Source organism: Eschrichtius robustus, chromosome 1 (genome assembly GCF_028021215.1).
Source record: "Eschrichtius robustus isolate mEscRob2 chromosome 1, mEscRob2.pri, whole genome shotgun sequence".
In the NCBI taxonomy this organism is placed as follows: domain Eukaryota; kingdom Metazoa; phylum Chordata; class Mammalia; order Artiodactyla; family Eschrichtiidae; genus Eschrichtius; species Eschrichtius robustus.
The window spans coordinates 120,749,326-120,772,440 of record NC_090824.1 but is presented as its reverse complement, the minus strand read 5'-3'; the positions used below and the strand labels follow the sequence as shown (position 1 = coordinate 120,772,440).

Genomic DNA, 23,115 nt, shown 5'->3' with positions numbered 1-23,115 from the left:
CTAGGCACACGGGCTTCAGTAATTGTGGCACGCAGACTCAGTAGTTGTGGCTCGCGGGCTGTAGAGCGCAGCCTCAGTAGTTGTGGCACACGGGCTTAGTTGCTCCGCAGCATGTGGGATGTTCCCCGACCAGGGCTCGAACCCGTGTTCTCTGCATTGGCAGGCGGATTCTTAACCACCGCGCCACCAGGGAAGCCCAAGCACCTGCTTTTCTAAAAACGTTACGCGAAGGGCCATCTCTCCACAGTGCTCAGGAAAGTGAGACTCGCCCATGGAGAAGGCAAAGCTGGGCTTTCCTTATGAGCTAGCTCCCCCACCAGCAGGGGTGCAGACCACCCACACCCACCTGATCACACATGACCCATCACCATTATTACCAAGTCCACCCCATGAAGGCAGAAAGGGGTGAGGAGTGCAGTTTCCTTTTTAAAGGATGTTCCCTCCAAAGCACACACACCATGTCCACTCATATTCTGCTGGCCAGAACTTAGTCACATGGCCTCAGATGCAAGGGGGGTTGGGAGCCTCTTGCTGGAAACGGTCTCTGCACAGAGCAGCTTGCCCAGGGCTGAGAGCTCCCTCTCAGCCATGGCTCCTTCCAGGCAGAGATGCTCACAAGAACAAGTGAGAGACAACATGGCTGTGCAGCCACAGAACTTACGGTCTCCAACAGCTCGCTGCGGAGCAGGGCATGTGCACAATCCAAATCCTCTCACCTGTGACTCCGTCTCAACTCCCCCAGACCTGAGTGGAGCTGGGCAGACCTGGGCTGGCCCTGCCTCTGGTACAGGTGGTTTTCTGGGCAGTTGCATTGGCAAGTGGGGGTAGAGTCCTTGTTCAGGAGCAGAGCGTGCATGGTGCATCTTTGGTGGAGAGCCTAACAATTTCACTGAACCCCTCACCTTTGTAGACAAAAGAATAGGAGCCACTCTGCATTGTTGCCCCCTTTCCCTCCTTGTTTTGTCTCCTGAGGCCTGGCTGGTCTTCACAGTTCCTCCTGAATTTTGGAACTCACTTTTACTCCTCCCAGCTCATCTTGATCCCTTTCCTGTCTACTGTACGGGACCTATGCTGCTAACCAGCCTGTTCTAGTCGAAAATCTCCACTTTGCAAATGAGAAGGTGCAGGACGGTTCACTACCTCACCCAAGGTCACACAGCTGTCAACCAGACCAGCCACCATTTGAACCCTGATTGACCCAAAGGCCCATGTTTTTAATCTTGGTCTTCAATTCAACAAATATTAAGGAGTTTGATAGTCTAATTGTCAACCTTTAAACTTCCAATATCTTTCTCTCAAAAAGCAAAAACCTATAAACAAGAAAAACCTCACAAATATGACTCAATAGCTATAAATTGGTAAACTCTTTTGATGGGCAAGAGCTATGTCTAACACTTCAGACAATACTACAAAGCTACAGTAATCAAAACAGCATGGATTGGCACAAAAACAGATATATGGATCAACGGAACAGAATAGAGAGCCCAGAAATAAACCCACACATCTACGGTCAACTAAGCTTCGACAAAGGAGGCAAGAATATACAATGGGAAAAAGACAGTCTCTTCAGCAAGTTGTGCTGGGAAAGTTGGACAGCCACATGCAAATCAATGAAGTTATAACACACCCTCTCACCATATATAAAAATAAACTCAAAGTGGCTTAAAGACTTAAACATAAGACATGACACCATAAAACTCCTAGAAGAGAACATAGGCAAAACATTCTCTGACATAAATCGTACCAATGTTTTCTTAGGTCAGTCTCCCAAGGCAATAGAAATAAAAGCAAAAATAAACAAATGGGACCTAATCAAACTTACGAGCTTTTGCACAGCAAAGGAAACCATTAAAAAAAAAAAAAAAAAAAAAAAAGACAACCTACAGAATGGGAGAAAATATTTGCAAACAATGTGACCAACAAGGGCTTAATTTCCAAAATATGCAAACACCTCATACAACTCAACAAAAAAACAACCCAATCAAAAAATGGGCAGAAGACCTTAATAGACATTCCTCCAAAGAAGATATAAGATGGCCAATAGGCACATGAAAAGATGCTCAACACTGCTAGTTATTAGAGAAATGCAAATCAAAACTACAATGAAGTACCACCTCACACCAGTCAGAATGGCATCATTAAAAACTCTACAAATAACAAATGCTGGAGAGGGTGTGGAGAAAAGGTAACCCTTCTACACTGTTGGTGGGAATGTAAATTGGCGCAGCCACTATGGAAAACAGTATGGAGGCTCCTTAGAAAACTAGAGTTGCCATATGATCCAGCAATCCCACTCCTGTGCATATATCCAGAGACAACCGTAATTCAAAAAGATACATGCACCCATATGTTCATAGCAGCACTGTGGAAACAACCTAAATGTTCATAGACAGATGAATGGATAAAGAAGATGTGGTACATATATACAATGGAATACTACTCGGCCATAAAAAAGAACGAAATACTGCCATTTGCAGCAACATGGATGCAACTAGAGATTATCATACTAAGTGAAGTCAGAAAGACAAATACCATATGATATCACTTATATGTGGAATCTAAAATATGACACGAACCTATCTATGAAACAGAAACAGACTCACAGACATAGAGAACAGACTTGTGGTTGCCAAGGCGGAGGGGGTTGGGGGAGGGATGGAGTGGGAGGTTGGGATTAAGCAGATGTAAGCTATTATATATGGAATGGATAGATAAACAAGGTCCTACTGTATAGCACAAAGAACTACATTCAGTATCTTATGATAAACCATAATGGAAAAGAATACTAAAAAAAAGAATGTATATATGTATAACTGAATCACTTTGCTGTACAGCAGAAATTAACACAACGCTGTAAATCAACCATACTTCAATAAAATTTAAAAAAACAAGAAAGAATTCTGATGTATCTTTGAATGCCCAGAGTCCATCTCTTCCCAAGACCATCAACCTCCTTAAAATAAAAGCCGCTAGGGCTTCCCTGGTGGCGCAGTGGTTGAGAATCTGCCTGCCAATGCAGGGGATACGGGTTCGAGCCCTGGTCTGGGAAGATCCCACATGCCGCGGAGCAACTGGGCCCGTGAGCCACAACTACTGAGCCTGCGCGTCTGGAGCCTGTGCTCCGCAACAAGAGAGGCCGCGATAGTGAGAGGCCCGCGCACCGCGATGAAGAGTGGCCCCCGCTCGCCGCAACTAGAGAAAGCCCTCGCACAGAAACGAAGACCCGTCACAGCCAAAAATAAAAATAAATAAATAAATAAATAAATAAATAAATAAATAAAATAAAAGCCACTAGCACTCAAGCACCTCCAGATACTGTGCTTAACATACTTGAGTACAACACTCTGAGGTAGACGTTCTTATCCCCATTTTACAGACACAGAAACAAGCACAGAGGTCACACAGCTACTAAGTAGACTTAAACCCAAGCAACCCAGCTTTAGAGTTTGTGCTCTTCAAATACTGGGGTTACGTCATCTCATTTTCTAATTTCAGTGTTTTTATGATACTATGATTTCTACTTTCACAGCTTATTTCACATTTATAACACGTTAGTTTAGGTGCCTGCTTGGCAGATAAGTATCTTAAAGGTCTTTTTTTTTTTTTTTTTTTAATGACATCCTGGAAGTATGAATTTCCTGAGTCAGGGTATTTAATATTTAACTAAGCAAAATATATAATAAAGAAGCTATAAAATGTCTTTGGAATACGCCTGCAAAACCCATCCTTTCTTGATGAGAAGTTGGAGCTCAAGCATCCCCGGGAAATAACTGCTTTTCAGAGCCAGGAAAGCTCCCTCTCATGCTCTCACTTCGTTACCATTCACACTTGTGACTAAGTTGGTCTAAGGCTGCCATGGGAACAAGCTTCACTAACTCAACAAGGGATATTTATAAGACTTTATACTAGGATTTAACATATAAAGACACCCAGTTCCTCTCCATGCTCAAAACTTAAAGTTCTACTAGTCAGGCAGCCCTGGCCTGCCCAGGCCTTGCTGGAGCCAGGCTCTCCTCCCAGAATGGGGCAGTCACACGTCACAGCTGAGTCAGAGAGCCAGGCACCTGGGGACCTCAGTCGCGTAGAAGGCAGCTTTTACCACGCTCTAGGTTGGGGAAACACTGCATTAAATGAGCTTACAGCAAAGTTTCTCAGTCTTTATGAATCTTACATGAGTTTGCAGTGTTTCCCAAATGTATCTGACTAATTCCTTTCCCTCGAAAAACCAATTAACTTCTTGTTGAACTAGTAGTTTGGGCAGTCGTTGCTCTAAGAGACTCATTTATTTCATGGGTTTTTTGTGTTTTTTTTTTTTTTTAGGTTAGTGGTTGGAGACTGAGAATGCATTCCCTCTTTGTTTAAATGTAACAATGTTACATTTAACATTGTTTTCTAATGCCCACCGAAAAAAAATAAAATAAACCATGATGTTGGTGTGATGAACTGGGAGATTGGGATTGACATATGTACACTAATATGTATAAAATGGATAACTAATAAGAACCTGCTATATAAAAACTAAATAAAATTCAAAAATAAAATAAACCATAATGTAGTTACAACAACAGGAAAAAGCATTCCAAGTTTCACCTTTAACAGGATGTCACAGACCTGCTTCCTTTTTCCAGCTGTGGCCCCTTAGCACTGCTATTCCTGGTCTCAACCATGCCTTGGAGTGAAACACATTATGAGGGTTACTTCTGGAAGCCATCACCCTTGTGGGCCAGGTGTTCCTGTATAGGAATTAGAAAATAGTTACACAGGTTCTAGAAAGGGAATGTCATGGTTATCCTCCCATTTTAAATTTTATATAATGAACCAATCTTTAGGAATGGGTGAGCGTTCACTGAAGCCAAGTTGTAGTTTTCTCCGAGAATGGTAAGGTCTTTCCCCAAGCCATCAGGGCAGTAATTTACATATTACAATCATAATAGCTCAAAAAGAAATTAGTCAAACAAGCTTCTATTGATTTCTTCAGTATAGAATACCCAAATACACACACATAGGATACCTTAAGAAAAGAAAACCAATAGCTTTATTTTTCCTCAATATACATTTAGAAGATGAGTCTGAGAAAAGGTTTCATGAAGTAGACCAGAGGACTATATATAAAGTCAGGAGTTCCAAATCAGCAAGACAAAGTGCACAGACGAAGCACTCTTCCCTGAGGGCCTCGGCAGCCTAGGACCGTCCCAGCAGAGGTGAGGCAAGCTCTTGGATGGTTTTTGAGTTCAGCTGGGGAATCGTGCTGATCTTCAGGAGTTTGCTGCTGGCATACTTATTCTTGATGGCCTGCAGAAGTCATCTGTGATTAAGCACGCATCAGGAGCACCACCACCCCGCCACCCCGCAAACTTACACCTTATTCCTAGTCTAATTTACAAGTATCAAAGGGCCAGACCCACAGTCTTCAAAGGGTACGATGATGCCAAATCACTGAAGCCAGCAAGTGCTCTAGGGCATGATGTGTCGTGCTTGACAATCTCCTGCCATGCCTAGTGATGGATAAAACCCAGCTGGTAGCACAGGTGATAGTTTCAAGGTCCAAAGAGCAGGCTTTCTCTCATGAGCTCCCAGAGGGGTGGGAGGGGGGAGCTGTGTTTATCATACCTAAGTGCCTTCAGGACACAACAGATTTGCCAGCACTGGCAGCAGTAACTGGCCATAAAAGTGAGTGGCAACTAGTGCTTAGATCCCAGATGATACTCTCAGGACTGAAAACACGACGCTTCCACGGTGTGCTAGATCACGCTGAAACTACAAGTAAGGAAGCAAATCAGGCCGTGAGGACACTTGGTACAAATGCCTTGCTCTCTGTCAGACCCGTGGTGAGCTCTGATACTTGGCATCACACAAGGACAGGATAGCACCCCCTCTCCTCTGGTTTCTCCTCTCAGGTAGGCCACACAGAGAAGACTCCAAGCTCCCAGGATGCTTCCTGAATGGACTGCCTCACCATGCTGGCTGTTCAGGTGCTTCTCAGTCATTGTCCTAAAAGATGCTGGACAAAGGCCCTGAGTGATGTCACCCGAATACCCAAGCCTTCCACAGGGCCACTTAAGCTGGACCCCTGCATGCCGGCCAGCCTTCCCCGCTTGCCATGTGCCCTACCCAGGATGCCGGGTCAAGCATGGATAATACATTGAACAGCTGCTTGGGCCTGGACATAGGGAGCCTGTCTACCTTATTTTAAAGAAAGTCAGTTCTTGGGGTTCATGAGTACGCTCCATCCCTTGCTGTACTAGAAAAATATAAAGAGTTTGTGCTAAAACAGACTCTCACACATGCCAAAATATTTACATGAAAATGCAAACACACATACATCCTCTCATACCCCAAACCCATAATCCAGTGCTTTGAACAGCTTAGGAAAGAGTACTTACAATGAATTTCATTAACTTTTCATTTACTTTCACTACATTTTTGGCCATGTGCTGCATGACTTCCAGTACTTCATTCTCTGTGTATCCAGTGTAATACTGCTGCTTTAAGTTCTGGAACACAACGCAAAGAAAAGAAGCAAGATAAAGGCTCCACTTCTTTAGGAGAGCACATCTTAACACATGCTGACATTACTTACGTAGAAGCTATAAAAAATATTCTTACCTGCTGGAAAGTCAGTCTCAGCCCCAACCACTACCATGGTACCTGCAAAGCAGCCAGTAAATGCAGGACGACTGTGGCTCTGAGCAGGACTAAATTAAGACGTTACATAGCTCTCAGCTAAGTCAAATGGCGAAGGTCCCAGATAATTATGTTTTAAAGAAGGTTGCACATGTAAGTAGGGTACTTCAAGTAACAAAGCTTTCATGCTTGCCTCTGTCACCACACTGAAAGGGGAAGGAAAGTGGGACAGAGTATAAACAAACCCAACAAAGGGTTTACAGAGATCTGGGTCTAGCACATCTCAGTCCCCTCGTTAAAGCCCTGCCTGGCAGCGGCTGGTAGGGAGCTCGAGGGCACAGATATCTGTATTGTCGGTCAGGGAAAGGGGTTCAGGATTAAGAAATAAACTGGCCCCTAAGCAGCAATCTAAGCTACCAAACCCAGAAGAACGAAGACCTCCCAGCAGCGCTCCCCTGTCGGGCCCTGTGTAGTTAAGCACTAGAGAACACAGAGCACTCAGAGAAGCATCTACACCCAGCCTCGTGGCCCAGCCTCCCAGAGACCAAAATTCAAGCAAAAGGACAGCTGATGATTGATAACATGACTTACTTTGTATGAAGATATGTAACCTGACTTTATTTCAGATTTGTGATAAAATTCTAAAAGCTAAAACACACCCCTCTCATATGCATAATATAATTGGGAAAATAAACCACGATATAACCTTAATCCTAAAATAGTTTAAAGGAAAAAAGAACTAAGCAGGAGTGAATCCTGATGTAATGCACAACTACTGGTATTTTGAAATCAATTGCCAGGAAACAGGGAGGCCTATAGTTAACAGGTTTAGAGCCAAGGAAGCACCTCTTAGAGTAATTTGGCTAAAATAAGCCATTGGTACCAAGAGCATGTGCCATAGATGTTACCAGTGGTCTTTTTGCCTTCAATTTTTATATCAAAAATTTTCAAATCTATAGAAAATTTGAAAGAATAAGATAATGAACATCTGTATATTCTTTGTGCAGATTCATCAATTCTTAATATTTTGCCACTTTTTCTCTCCTCCTCTTTCTCTTTCTCTCTCTCACTCATGGTATCTGCAATTCGCTTTCAAATGGTTCAGCAAAAGTTGTGTGTGATTTCTGAAGCCATCAAACGGCTGGACCATTTGAAAGTGAGTTGCAGACACCATGACACATCACTTCTAAATGTTTCAGAAGCGTCTCCTAAGAAGTATTTTCCTCCCTAGCTACAATACCTTTATCACATAAGAAACATCAACAGTTCCATAATATCATCTAATATATAGTCAATATTCAAATTTCTCCAATTGTTGCAAAAATATCTTTTACAGATTTTTCTTTTTATATCCAGGGTCCAATCAAGGTACAGACAGTACATTTGGTTGTTGTTGTCTTTAGTCTTTAAAACTCCCATTTTCTTGGCTTTAAATGACATTGATTTTTTTGAAGGATCCAGGTCAGTTACTTTGAGAACGTCCCATTCTGGGTTTGTCTGTGTTTCATGATGACTGGATTCATGTCCAACATTTTGGACATGAATTCCATTTAGGCGATAATGCATACTTCCTATTACACCAGAAGGTAGGTAAAGTCAGGTAGTCGCACCACTGGTGATACCAAGCTCAATCACTGGGTTAAGGTAGTAACTGCCAGACCTCTCCATCACAAAGGTACAGTTTTTCTTCAGAAATACTACACATCTGTGGGGTGATATTTTGAGAACAATGTGAATCTTGTTTGCCCAAATTATTTTACTTAATGCTATAGGCATCAATTGACGATCCTTGCTTGAATCTATTATTACACTAGGGGTTTAAAAATGGTGGATTTCTATCTCTACCACTGTTTCTACTTTAATTAGCTGGCATTCTACTGATTTTTTTTGAAGTCCCTCCCTCCCTACCTTCCTTCCTTCCTTCCTTTTTTATCATTATGGGTTCATGCATTTTTTAATGCATTATAATCTGTTACTGTCACAATTCTTTTTAATGCTCAACTTTAGTCAGAAGGAGCCCTTTCGAGCCAGCTTCTATGTCCTTTTGATGTGACCCCACTGATCTTTGAGAATTTGCTTGCTACCTGTTACAAATTGATCTACGCTCACCTTGTACTTCCCCTGCCACGGCCCTGAAATCAGCTATTTCTAGAAGGAGCCCTAGTTCTGAGTGTGCCATGGCATTGAGTATGCAAGATGTGAGCACTAGGTATCTTCACTGCTACTGGGTTGTCATTGTTTCTGGGCCTTTCATTATGAATTTATTGATATTTCTAAAACAGATTTAGTATTATAGGGTCTTCCTTTGTTTTTGTTAGCAATATTTTATCTTCTTACAGTGAACATTTTAGTCCTTAATAACACGAATCTTTGCTTTATCCTACAATAAAAATAGTTCCAGAATTATAATAACAGACTACTATTAACCTCCTAGAAAGAGATTAGTAAACCTCCTAAGTAAACTTTAAGTATGTTACCTTTTTTGGTCCTTTGTTTTGTTTAATTTCACATCCCACTAAAAATGCACAGTCGGAGTGCTGTGTTCAAAAGTTATGGGAATTAATTCTTCCCTCTGTTCTGTTACCACTTTGAATATATAGTGACATTGTTTTTGCTTAATTCCAGTTTCGGGTTTGCATAGAACATTCATATTGTTCAAAAGTCAAAAAAGTTACATTACACTGCATACAAGTTAATAAAAAGTCACAACCAGAAGTTCTGCTCCTATCCTCAACCTTCTACCCTGATACCCAACCCAGAGATATCCATCTTCATTAATTTCTGGTCTATTCTTGTATTTTTTGAAAAATTAGCAAAAACATAAGCACAGATACATATCTTCTCTCTCTTACTCCCATCCTTTCTTAAATAAAATGTAAACTCTACATACTGTGTAGAGGAAAAGGTCCACCACGATGCCCTGGCATTCTTACACATATCCACCACATAGGCCACACCGACAAAGGCCTGAACCACATTGATCTGTCTTGGCAAAATGCTTTGTGATCCTCCTGGAACATGACGGGGTGGCAGGCGAGGGGGCCGCCTCCAAGCCATCTCCCAGTCACTTCCCTATCTCTTCTGGGTAGGAGGCTGTAATGAGACCACTTCTTATCACCTCCTGGGCTCTGCTGGGGTGTTTGCTCTGCTGCTTGCGGGCTACAGATACAGATTCTAGAACTGCTTAGTGGCAGTCCAGAATGGGCCCAACCACAGAAGCGATCCTCTGACTCGCACTGCAGCCAGTGGCCCCTTTTGTTTCATTGTTACCCTTTTCGGCGTGTGAGACAAGAACCCAGGCGGGAGCTGACATCCTTGGCTAACTGTATGAACCTAAAAGTGGCTCATTTCATCTTTACCGGGTAAACCAGGTCAGGCCTTGGCCCTGTTTTGTCTTACGTGCTTGACAACTTGCTTGTTTCACTTAAAAAAAAAATCCCAGAAATCTTAGCCTATCAGTTCTTAGTGGCCTTCCTCATTCTTTACGACTCTGTAATATGTTTGCGTACCATGGTGTTGTCACCGAGCAGCTCTTTTAAGCCTGTGGCCTTTTAGCAACTGCTTCAAGGATAGTGTGTGACAGATGCTAACGCCTTTCGTGTCTAGAGGCCCTAAAATACAGCTAATTCATTTCTTCTTAAATTCAATACTTACCCATTTTCCGTGGCCTAGAACCTTCTGGGACAGGCAGGAAGCGGCTGCTGCCACCTTAGAAGGGTGATAATGCGCCATGTCGTAGTCAATGAGAGTCAGTTCCATCAAGTATTTGGCTAAAGTGTGCTGTTCAACATCGACCTATGAAAGAACAGATGGTAAGAAGCATGGCTGTTAGGACTCTCTTGCAAAATTCTGGGTGAAGATCTAGGAACTCAAATCCACTTAACTCACTTGTCCTTCCCAGGCACTGCTCTATTCCACAGTATGTTACAAACACAGAACATGAAGTCTTTTAAGAACTGATAAGTTAAGTGTTAGGACTTACCTAAAAGATGCATCCTATAAATTCATAAGTTTTCCTTTAATTGGGTCAGTGTTTCTGGGATGAGACAACAAACAGCAAAATAAAGTCTCCTATGGAACTGGAGGCACTTACCTCTCCGGCTTTTGATGCCCGCCTTAAGAAATGTAGTGGTAAAGGTCGACCCAACTCAAATTTCAGTTCTTTCAAAATGAGAGTTTCCATTTCTCGAATTTGAGAACTGGTATAAGCATTGTCTGTGATGTAAACGAAGTCTTCAATATTTGGAGAAAACATCTCCTCATACTTGGAAGCCAAGAGCAGAGCTGTAATCCCAACCAGTTGAAGCTTCTTACGAGAGACTGGCTGAACCTAATTGAAGAAGAGTGTGTCAAAAGTCTTAACTAACGAGAGGATGGGGGCTCTGGGTGGAAGAAAGTAAGAGGAAACCAAGTCCTGAAGCAGTGCACGTTGTCTCTGCTCACACCCCTCTTACGGGCACAGGAACCTGAGTGTTGATCACAGGCACCACCACGGCTCACAGGAGCTGTCCATCATGGAGTGCTTGCTATGTGCCAGGCACAGTGCTAAGATTCAAACAATCACCTCATCGAATCCTCACAAAAAACCTAGGAAGCACATATTTTTTTACCCCACTTAGAAACAGATGGACTGAGAAGAGATGCAGGCATCAGCCCAAGATCAGTCAATTGCTGACTGACAACCAAGCTCCCAGGCACTGCTCCACCCCCATCATCCTGGCTTGAGTGTCTGGGGAAGCCCCAATATGGCACTCAGTGTGGTCTGAATCAGGATGAGGCCAAGCAAAAAAGCAGTAATTTAATGGATGACTAGGGCTGAGGAAGCGCCTTAAGTGTCTCCTTAATCCTCACCAAAAGTACTCTCATTATTCAGCCTAAAGAACCTTCCAGAGATGCTTCAGGGTCAGAGAAAATCTCAGCCTGGAGGATAAGTGTTTCCCTTAACTTTCTTTCCTTTTTAAACTAGGAATTTGTGTTTTTTGCTTCAACTCTCAATATTGAAAATCTACCAAAAATATGACAGTGCTTTCCTATCCAGTGAGGATTGTATAATAAAAACCAATGACTCTATGATGACTTAGCATTTTGCAGTATCTCAGGGTCAGTCTTATCAACACAATTATTACTGTATGGTTTGGGCTTGACCTACACCTGTATTATAAACGTTGACTTTAAATAAATAAAGCCTTATCTGAAGGGCTACCCATTTGGTAGACAACGCACCAGTGGTTAATGTCTGGCATTTCTTCTAACTGGTCAGTGTTCTTACGTTACCAGTTGAGAAATATTTTGATGATCACTACGCTTCTCCGCTTCATTTCTTACCTCCCTCTTTACTTTAGACCTCACACTGAGTACACTCCCCACGCATACCTCCAACACCTTGTAAAAAGTCTGCCTCCTGCCTCTTCTACACTGATTCAATGCCACAGCCGGCTGGAAACTGTTAAGTCCTCTAGCCAAACTCCTCATTTTTCAGATGAGGAAGCTTAACACCAAAGAGTACTGAACTATGGAAACTGTGCAAGTGGGCCTGGAGAACCAGCCTCCAAAGGCACCGCAGGCTTCAGATGGACTTTCAGACCGCCTGCTGGTTTATCTCCTCCGATGAATGACTGCAGCAAGGCAGCGTCTCCCCTGAGCACTTTGCAGCAGGCTGACCTAACAGAAATGCCCAGCTTTGGTCATCATCACCAGAGGTTTGACACACTTGGACTACTTCCTTTTCTAGCACTTGAAGTTCTTGGGCATCTCATAAATTGGCTTTTGGTTTTTTCTTCAGAGGCACCACACCTTGGCAGTGCATAAATGCAAAGTTCACTGAGCTGCACGAAGTCCCTTACCTGTAAAAATCGGTCCATGATGGCGACGCACATGTACAGAGTTTCCTGCAGCAGCCGAAACTTGGAGTGGACTTGCACCAGCCAATCCACCAGGATGGCACGCATGCGTCCATTTATATCTCTTCCATCTAAAAAATGTGGATTTATGGATTGCAGAACCTGTTGGCGGAATTAAAAGTTTAAAAAGCTGACCTCGATAAACAACAAGGTCCTACTGTATAGCACAAGGAACTATATTCAATATCCTGTGATAAACCATAATGTAAAAGAATATCAAAAAGAATACATATATCTATAACTGAGTCACTTTGCTATACAGCAGTGATTAACACAACATTGTAATTCAACTATACTTCAATGAAAAATAAATTTTAGGGACTTCCCTGGAGGCGCAGTGGCTAAGAATCCACCTCCCAATGCATGGGACACAGGTTTGAGCCCTGGTCCGGGAAGATCCCACATGCCGCGGAGCAACTAAGCCCATGCGCCACAACTACTGAGCCTGCGCTCTAGAGCCTGCAAGCCACAACTACTGAGCCCGTGTGCGACAACTACTGAAGCCCGCACACCTAGAGCCCGTGCTCCGCAACAAGAGAAGCCACCGCAATGAGAAGCCCGCGCACCGCAACAAAGAGTAGCCCCCGCTTGCTGCAACTAGAGAAAGCCCGTGCACAGCAGGCCCGATGCAGCCAAAAATAAATTAATTAGGGCTTCCCTGGTGGCGCAGTGGTTGAGAATCTGCCTGCTAATGCAGGGGACATGGGTTCGAGCCCTGGCCTGGGAAGATCCCACATGCTGCCGGGCACTTGGGCCCGTGAGCCACAACTACTGAGCCTGCGCGTCTGGAGCCTGTGCTCCGCAACAAGAGAGGCCATGATGGTGAGAGGCCCGCGCACCGCGATGAAGAGTGGCCCCCCGCTCGCCGCAACTAGAGGAAGCCCTCGCACAGAAACGAAGACCCAACACAGCCAAAAAAATAAATAAATAAACAATAATTAAAGGTGCTAATAATTTAAAAAGTAAATAAAAAATTAATTAATTAAATAAAATAAAATTTAAAGTTAAAAAAAAAAAGCTGACCTCATTTCCTTCCCAGCTATGTGGTAAATTCCACACGGCTGTACAACCAAAACACAAAGGCCCACTCACCTCAAGCTGCCTTAGATACTGGTAGATATCCTTAACATAGTCGCTGCAGAGCTGAGGGTTCTCCCAGTCTTCAGTATCAATATCCTCAATTTTGCAGAGCAAGGCATCAGAGAAAGCTTGGCAGAGGTTCTCTTCCTTCATGGAGATATCCGCAGGTGTGGGAGAGGAACCCTACATCCACAAATGAAAGTGCATGTTATCACTACCTTAGGAGTAGCCTTGATCACAAATACAAGCAGGGCCAACTGGTTTAAAAGTATCATATGCATTTTTCTAAATGATAAAGCCAAAACAGATACATTTCAGAGTAAGAGGTGAATAATTCAAGATGTAGGGGATGAAGTTTTCGGAGGTATACTCCTCTGTTTAAAAGCACTCTAGGGGGTGGGAGGGAGGGAGACGCAAGAGGGAGGAGATATGGGGATATATGTATATGTATAACTGATTCACTTTGTTATACAGCAGAAACTAACACACCATCGTACAGCAACTGTACTCCAATAAAGATGTTAAAAAAAAAAAAAAAAACCCACTCTAGGGGGCTTCCCTGGTGGCACAGTGGTTAAGACTCCATGCTCCCAGTGCAGGGGGCCCGGGTTTGCTTCTCTCCAGCCTCCTGGCCACGTCTCCCTCACCACAAGCAGTCTCCCTCTTCCCAGAAGCCTCTTGTCCCTGTATCCACATGGATAATTCCCTCACCTTCTTCAAGTTTTGCTTAAGTGTTATCTTCTCAATTAGGTCTATCCTATTTAAAATTACCATCTGCCTTCTATTCCCCCCACACATATGTTTCATCTCTTTTACTGTGTTTTTCCCCAAAGAATTGATAACCTCCTAATATACTATAGAGTTTATTTATATATGATGTGTATTATTTTCTGTCTACCTCTACCAGAAATGTAAGCTTTATAACCTTACATTTATTCAAACTGATTTTGTTCACTAAGGTATCTCAAATACCTATGTCATCCCTGACACAGTATTTATTGAGTGAAAGAAAGGTAGACACCTGGGTTCAGAGATTCCTAGAGCTGATAGTTCACTTTAGCAGTAGCCTCTTGTGCAAGTGTAATGTTTTCTTCTCATGAACCAATTTATTCTAAATTGAGAAATTGGCAACGAAAAAGCAGGAAAGCACATTCCAGCCTATGAATAAAACAGAAGGAGGAAGCAAAGACTGAGCAAGTATACACCCAGTATTTTATCTTCTTATGCTGACTGGGTGATTATTTATAAAAATCACACAAATTAAAATTTTATGAAGTTAAAACAAGAATTTAGTAATGAAGCAAAAACAATTACTTTTTTAAAGAATAAGAGGTACTTCTCAAAGTACAGCCTAGGACTGCAAGGCTATAAGAATATGTATTAAAGTAATAAGATACAGAAGGAAAGAGAAGGCAGTATAATAAACAATTTTAATTTACATTAAAGCTCAATGATTATAGTTTCCAGTCTTAGAGAAGAAGAAAACAGTAACAAATATATATATCAATATATATATATATTGATAGCAATTCAAAACATGCCCTTCCCTCTTAAACCAAAGGTCTTAAACTGAGGAAGGGCTAGGTGAGCAAGAGGTATACAGGTATACCTCATCTATTCAAGAATTTAAGAACTGTTAGAAGGAATAAGAAGAGCTACTTGGGGTACCAGGGAGAAACCTAGTAAGGTTACCAGAGACGGTAGGACCTCAAGGAAAATGAGTAGGCAAAGGTACACAAGCACAAAGTCCCAGGGGAAGCCAAGAAATAAAGGCAAGTCTCGGAACTGCATGTTGATTTGGGACGGCAGAAGGTAGTGCGTGAGGTGACAGAAGTAGGCTGGGAAGGTGAGCAAGAAATTAGCTAAGGAGTTTAGATTTTATTTGAATGTAAGTGAACCCACTGAAGGAACTGAGCAAGAGTGATTAGCATCAGATGTGCGTTTTAATAAGCACATGTAGCTTCAGTTTAAGGTTACCTTTTTTAAGGTAACTTCCCCAGGGAGGGCAATCAGTACCAGGAAGCCTAAGAAGGCAGAGGTTATCCTCACGTGCTTCAGACTGCCTTAGCAGCTTGAAATGTTTACCTGTGTCTACTCAGAAGTATACCTGAGTTTAGCCATATGCAAGGCCACCAGGATGAGACAAGGATAATTGCTCTGGGCCTTAATTTAGAATTTCTTGAAAGCATTCCTTTTGGACTCCAGCATAATCTAATTATCCTAAAATCCTTTCTAAGATCCCGCTTCCCTGTACAGATTTTATAGCCTAAGCCCTGTGGGCCAACTGTGCAATCCTGTCCAGAGTCTGCTGCATGCAAAGGTAAAAAAAAATGCATCAGCTAGTTACCCATCACAAAAGTGGTTCTGGAACAAAAACCTTCAAATTAGATTAATGAATGAGTCCTGTGGGTTGTCAGAGACAACTGAAAAGTAGTAACAGAAACAATAAAGCTGTGAGATTTTGCTGAACTTGAGAAGCTGCTTTTTGGTAAAGGACGGGTAGACTGTGAGTAAAGGCTACTGAAGTTCTCCTAGCACCAACATTTAATGAGTCGGGTCTGTTAAGAGAACGGATTAATATGAATATGCAAATATATAGGTATTTACACAAGTTTTGGTAAAACACGAATTCCTTTATTTACTAAATTTATAATAGATAAACAATGTCAATTAAGTGCAATAAGGAAGGACTCCAAGAAAAACTGTTGATTCCAATCAGACAGTTCATGATTTATAGCAATGACTGTGTACACGTGTGTACAAAAGCATACTCAGCTGTGGAAAGGCAAAATCAGTTACCATGATTAGCTTTAGGGAATGCAGTGGAGTGGAATTTTGGGGGTAGGGAGAATAGTTAAAATGAACTGACCCTTTATTCTATGTACTCTACTATTTCTGTATTGTCTTGTTTATTTATGCATATGTTTCTTGTGTAATTAAAAATAAAAAGCACTCTTTTTTTTTTTTTAAATATGAATAATTGTGCTCATTTTCTTTTATATATAGTTTTTGTTTTAGGGAAAGTTAGGCCATAAAAGATTCTTATAGCTGAATAATGACTATCACCAAATTTAGTGTTTCAATCAAATCTGTAAATCTAAAACCTCATCAGAATTTCTAGCTGCCACTCCCCAGTACATCTCCTAAGCTTGCATCTACCTCTGCTACAGGGTATTATAGTGCATGCTTTCACTCTGACATTCTCGACTTGACTGGGAGCTTCCTGGGGACAGAGTCAGTGGTTCACTCACCTTGTTTCCCCAGTACCCACCAAACAAGAGGCTAGTAAAAAGCCTTCTTCCTTCCTTCAAACTACTCAGTTTGCCAAAGCCTCAGGAGTCAGCATAAAACAGTTTTCTCCAAAAATTGCATGATAATAAGCTTCTGCAAATACCTGTGAATGGCTGGAGCCTTCTCCTTCAGATACTGCTGGCCCATTTCCAAATGCATTTCCCAATGGCTGTCTCTCTGTTACCTCAACAAATCTAAAGCCAAATGAGACACCTTCCCCAAAGCTACCTCAATCTCCTGAATTTCCTATATTTTATTAATTTATTCCATAAATGGTTCCTTAAATACTCAAGTGCTTAAGGGTCTCACTCCTCCACTCCAAGCAACATAGCCAAAGCATTCCTTCTGAATACAGGATGATGTCCCTGAAAGGAGTTCTGGTACATCCCAACACATTTGAGGTTGTTTCTTAGCACCCGTATAGATACTGGTATGTGGATGTCCACTTAGGGGAGATATGGGCTCGTTCAAGACACCCATCAGCCCTTGCTTAGAAAACTGCAGTACCTCCTAATTAACGTCCCTTCCATGGCCACCCTACACTGCTTTCATCAGGTCTCTCCTCCTCAAAACATTCCACAGGTTCCTCACTGCCTAATGGGATAAAATCCAAATTCCAAGGCCTTCAAATCCAGCTGCAACCTTCTTCCCAACTTTTTTTCCTGTTTCCTCACACAAACCATCTGACCCAATTTAGACTTGCTGACTCTTTGCCCCAAAGGACATAATTTATAGGCCTATTCCCTCTTTGGTGCCTTGATTCCTATTGCTGCTTTGTTCCCCCAAAAGGTGCCCCTTCCTATCAGCTTCTTCCTATCCTTAAAAATCCCACTTACTCCAGGAAGTTTCCCCAGACCACTCCATCCCTCAAGATTCTCTCCCTCCTTTAGATGCACTTTGCATTCAGTCATCCATTGCCCATGGGCACCTAGCAGCATGCCCTCAGATTATATATTTAATTTTCAGGTACAGATGCCCCTTCTGGATAAGTCTCCTCAAGGCAAGATGTCTCTTTATCAGCCTTAACACAATTGGATGTGTATAGTAAATACTCACCTATTTCTCAAATATATTCAATGTTTTTTTTTTTTTTAATTTCAAACATACAATAATATATAAATATTTTGAGCTAGAAAGAGTGAAGTGGTCATTGTTGTATTCTCAGCACCTACAACAGTGCTTGCTTCATTGTAATTATATGAATGTGTGTAATCTATGAATGAGAGGATGCATGAACTAGAACATGGTGAAGATGAACAGGCCAGTGGGTCCATTAGCATTCTAACTTCAGTTGAGCTAACCAGTCATGGAGACTACAATCTATCAACACAGAATTTTGGCATTACGTTGTTCTTCCATGAGTGAAGGTCTCAGAATTGTAAGCTTCCACCATCTTCATGGACAAGTTCATTCTTACAGCGAGTTATTTTAATAAAACCTACCAAATTTTCCTCTGAAATCACTAAATTTATTTGGGTATTAAGGTATTTAACTTTGTTATTCAAGGTCATAATATTATATTAAGGTACCATCACTGAATAGATGTGTATGTTCATTTTCTACACTGTTGTTTTAAAGTAGAGCTCTAGCTATCACTGTTCTTCAAAAGTTGCACTGACGGTAAAGGTACCCTTATATCCTAGCCCCAAACAGCCTACTTCATTAAGTATGTTTGTAAATTCAGAACTTCCTACCTTTGGAGCCAACACTTCCATCTGCACTGGTTTCACAGAAGCAGTAGGTTTCAGCTGCTTGTTGACATTTGTTGTTTTGGTGGGTGGAACAGGTACTTTAGTGTTCTGAGCTTTCTAAAAGGGAAAAGAAATGTGAATAGGGCAAGATGGCCAGTGTTGCCCCTCAGTGCTCTACAGAATCAGCCTAGGGTGTGCAGGTACAGTTCTCACAGCTGTTACCTTAGTTACTTGTGCGGCTCTGATTGTAACTCGATTTCCAATTTCTTCTAAAACTGCCCGCCTGATAGTCACATGGCTTTTAGGTTTAGAATTAACTCCTGTGTCAATATTCTCCAAATCGGTGGACACCTAGAAAAAAAAAAAGGAAAAAAATTACTGAAGAGTTGAGATCATTTACAATACTTTGCTAGTGTCAGAATTGATTCAGGAAAGGTGAATATGCTGAGATCTATCTGCGAGAGGGAAAAGGTACATTTCAGGAAGTCTAAAAATGCTATTTGTGATTTATAACATCACTCTAAATTAGGCAAATCACTCATCCACCTTATCTATTTTTAAAAAGTCCACTAAGAGCTTCACAGATAAGTGATCATTTCTCTTACGGTACCCACCATCATTTGTCAGAGATCCCTGGATATTAATGGCATCTGTTTAAAAAACTTCCTTGACAGAGATGAGTAACAAGTGCAATTAAGACACAATATTAAAAAGCTGTTTTGGGCTTCCCGGGTGGCACAGTGGTTAAGAATCCGCCTGCCAATGCAGGGGACACGGGTCCGAGCCCTGGTCCGGGAAGATTCCACATGCCGCGGAGCAATTAAGCCCGTGCGCCACAACTACCGAGCCTGCGCTCTAGAGCCCGCGAGCCACAACTACTATGCTCAGGTACCACAACTACTGAAGCCCACATGCCTAGAGCCCGTGCTCCGCAACAAGAGAAGCCACCGCAATGAGAAGCCTGCGCACCGCAATGAGAAGCCTGCGCACCGCAATGAAGAGTAGCCCCCGCTCGCCACAACTAGAGAAATGCCGCACACAGCAACGAAGACCCAACGCAGCCAAAAATAAATAAATAAACTAAATAAAAATTTTTTAAAAAAAGAAAGTGTGGTTTCTGCTTTAAAAAAAAAAAAAAAAAGCTGTTTAAAAACCAGATGTTCAAAACCTAAACTAGCTTTGATTCTTATGCCATGCTAGAAATAAGAAGTACTCAGGTAGACAAGATCTTTAGAGATACAGCTTTTTAGCCATGAGGGTACCATAGCATGTACTCTCTATTTTATTAGAGATATTTAGAAAGAAAATAGTTTTCGTGGGTAAAATAGTTTTATCTCAAATTGAAAGTTTGAATTGTATGAAATAAAAATTGTTAGTTGACCTTAACCTGCTTTAGACAGAATGTCCTTAGAAACAAAACTTGTTAGTTAAAAACAATTCACACAAAAAAGTTTATTATATGTGATAAACATTTCATGAGGAAAAAAACCAGCATGTACTATCCCTGAGAATTGGGGGTCTTAATCTTAAAAAATTTCCCAACAGGGGGTTTGAATGGACCTACCAGGATAGACAGAGGGGCAGGGAAAAACTCAAGCCTTACCTGAATAGACAGAATTTGACTATGAAAGCACCTGATGGGATGGATTAGACAAAAATTACTTATCAATTTGACTCAGATTCATAAAAGGGTTACAATTAAATACAGAATGTATTCAATGTATTATTATTAGGATTCTCAAAAGTCACACTGTTCAATTTTTCCAGCAGTTCCTGAGATTTTTTAAAAGTGTTTGAAAGTTCAATTCTTATGGGTTGAAGCCTGGTAATCTAAATTAAGCCATCTGGAAGGGAAAATCCCCAGCTTTTAACAAACCTACAGCCAGGAGAATGGAGCTCAGGTGTGTCAGTGCCCTCTATTTTTCAGCAAAGAAAAAAGTAGATCCAGGTACAATTCAAACCCACAGAAAAAAATCCAAAATTCCATTAACACTTTGTTTTTTGCAAAGACGAAATAAATGAATTTGGACCCTTCTCTCAGTCTGCCATATGGCTCCAAATTATATGCAAAATCTCTATTGCACTTGAGTAAAGAAATTACTTTTTTAAAGGGACAAACCCATACAGTAGTGAACTTAGCCTTGTAACACTTCGTGTGCAGAAATAAATAGGAAACTAATAAAAGTGAAATGTGAAAACATCTGAAAAACAGCCACGGCTGTTGCTTGATCAAACGTTAGAACACTTTACAGCCTGCGGAACTTCTTCAGTCCTTCTCCCCATCCTCACCACGAATCCCTTAGCTGGCAAGGAGTTTGAGAAGAGAGGAAGGAAACCCCAAGAAGCTGTAACTCTCTAACAACAAAGCGCCCTCGGGGGACCGCTCGCCGCGACCTAGGCCCAGTGCTCTGGGGGCTCACTTGACAACTGCCACCCCCGAGGCGTTTTCCCACACTTCCCCCACCCCAGCGCAGGGACGGCCAAGCCAGGAGCCGGGACCCGGAGAGTGGAAGAGAGGCGGGGAGAAGCCGACCGGAGAGGAGAGGACAGGCCGCAGGGCCCGGGCCGCCCGCAAGAAGGGGAAAGCGGCGCAGGTTGGGACGAAGAAGCTCAGAGCGGAGGAGAGAGAGAAGCGAGAGGCGGCTGAGGGCGCTGCGCGGCCGGGGCCCAGGCCTGCGCTGGAGGTCGCCGGCCCACTCACCGTCGGGCGTCGGAGCAGCGCCATGAGGGACGGGACAGGCAAGAGTGTCAGCCCGGCCCAGGGAGGGACGCGGACTGGAAACGGAGAGCACTAGCTTCCCCGGCGCCGTTAAGACTGCGTTCAGAGCCTGCACCGCTGGAGATCTTCGTGAAGTCGCCTAGTTCCAGGATTCAAATACCGCGCAGCTCGCGCCCCCATTGGGCGGCCCTACGTACGGCGCGCTCTTCCCATTGGCTAAGTAGGAGACATTCCCGTAGGCTGATTGGCTGAATTTTCCAGACCCGTTTGGTTGTCATAACAACCGGTTTTTTTCCTGCCCACTGTCTTTTAAAAAATCTCTGCCCTAAAATAAACAAAAATGAAATGCTTCGTTGGGAAAGCAGACGTCGGACGCCGTGTCTGAATTTTGACGAGGATGTCAACGGATGTCTACGGATTACGGATGTCTACGTTTGTACTGGGTGGGCGGAAGTTGGTACTAAGGAACACCCTGGAAATGCCGTTTCTGACCTTTATTTCTCTTCCGGAAATTTCGCGTTGGAGTTTAGGTAGGGTTTGCCTGCCTGGGTCGGGGAACAGGCGCCTCTGGTTGGTTTAGGGCTGCACTGTGTTAAGTTGGTTGAGACTCAAACGTGTGCTTAAGGAATGGAAATTGTGGCGTTTACTCAAAAGCTAAGATTCCTAGGAGAGGGGGGGAAAAAAATGATAAATGCGATTTGTGTGACTCGTGATTCATGTAAGCTCTCCATTGTGTTGCCGGCACCTAGCACATTGTTTCGTGTGGGTTGTGATCGGTGCTCAATAAATATTCGTCGAATAAATTATCTTATGATGAGCAAAAGATTTTAAAATGAGAAAGACAAGTGTGATCCAGCCTTGGGCAGCAGGGTGAGAGGCTCACGTCAAGACAAGAAGAAAGAAAAAGAGAGGAATGGGAAAGGAGAGAGGAAAGGAATGGGTCCAAGGCCCACAGTAAAGGTAGTGAAATGACTTCTGATGATAGGCTCCATCTAACAATTTGAGCAAGTTTTCCCATCACTCCTGCTCTACTCTTTAAAAAATGGTTCCTCGCTCTGTTACTGGGGTACTAATGACCCTTAAATGAAGTGATCTGAATTAAATTCCTTCCCTTGCATCTAACATTTCTAAACCTGTTTCCTCTTTAGTAAAACAGAAATAATTGCAGCTACTATGTGGCATGGGAAGATGTTAGTGTATCCATCTTCCTATAACTAAAAATTAGGTATTCAGTGAAGAAGTATTGGGAAGGGAAAGTATTGGGTTGGCCAAAAAGTGCCTTTGGTTTTTAAGTAAAAATAAAGGACACTTTTTTCATTTTCACCAAGAACTTTATTGAACAATGTATTCACCCTTTTGTTCCACTACCTTCCGCCATTTTTCAGGCAACTTCGTAATTCCATCTTCCCAAAACTTTTTACCTTTTTGACAAAAGAACTGTTCCAGGTGCCTTTTACAGTCTTCCAGGGAGCTGAAATTTTTTCCATTAAGAGAATTTTGTAAAGACCAAAATAAATGGAAATCCAAAGGTGCAATTCTGGTGAATACAGTGGATGAATCAGAACTTCCCAGCCAATCTGTAACAGTTTTTGCCTGGTCATCAAAGAAACATGCAGTCTTGCATTATCCTGATGGAAGATTCTGCGTTTTCTGTTGACTAAGTCTGGACGCTTTTCATCGAGTGCTGCTTTCAATTGGTCTAACTGGAAGCAGTACTTGTTGGAATTAATCGTTTAGTTTTCCGGAAGGAGCTCATGATAGAGGACTCCCTTCCAATCTGACCATATTCACACCATCACCTTCTTTGGAT

General features: G+C 42.4%; 1 protein-coding gene across 1 annotated transcript; it reads right to left on the bottom strand.

Moving 5' to 3' along the window:
- Window positions 1-5,008: 5,008 nt before the first annotated feature.
- CCNB2 (cyclin B2) lies at window positions 5,009-21,448 on the bottom strand. Its single transcript, XM_068536385.1, has 9 exons — window positions 21,288-21,448; window positions 18,809-18,937; window positions 18,590-18,703; window positions 13,617-13,787; window positions 12,468-12,626; window positions 10,718-10,954; window positions 10,279-10,419; window positions 6,384-6,494; window positions 5,009-5,292 (listed from the first exon to the last, which is right to left on the bottom strand). Exons 1-9 carry the CDS (start codon window positions 21,309-21,311, stop codon window positions 5,182-5,184), a joined length of 1,197 nt encoding a protein of 398 aa, XP_068392486.1. The 5' UTR covers window positions 21,312-21,448; the 3' UTR covers window positions 5,009-5,181.
- Between the last annotated feature and the right edge of the window lie 1,667 nt (window positions 21,449-23,115).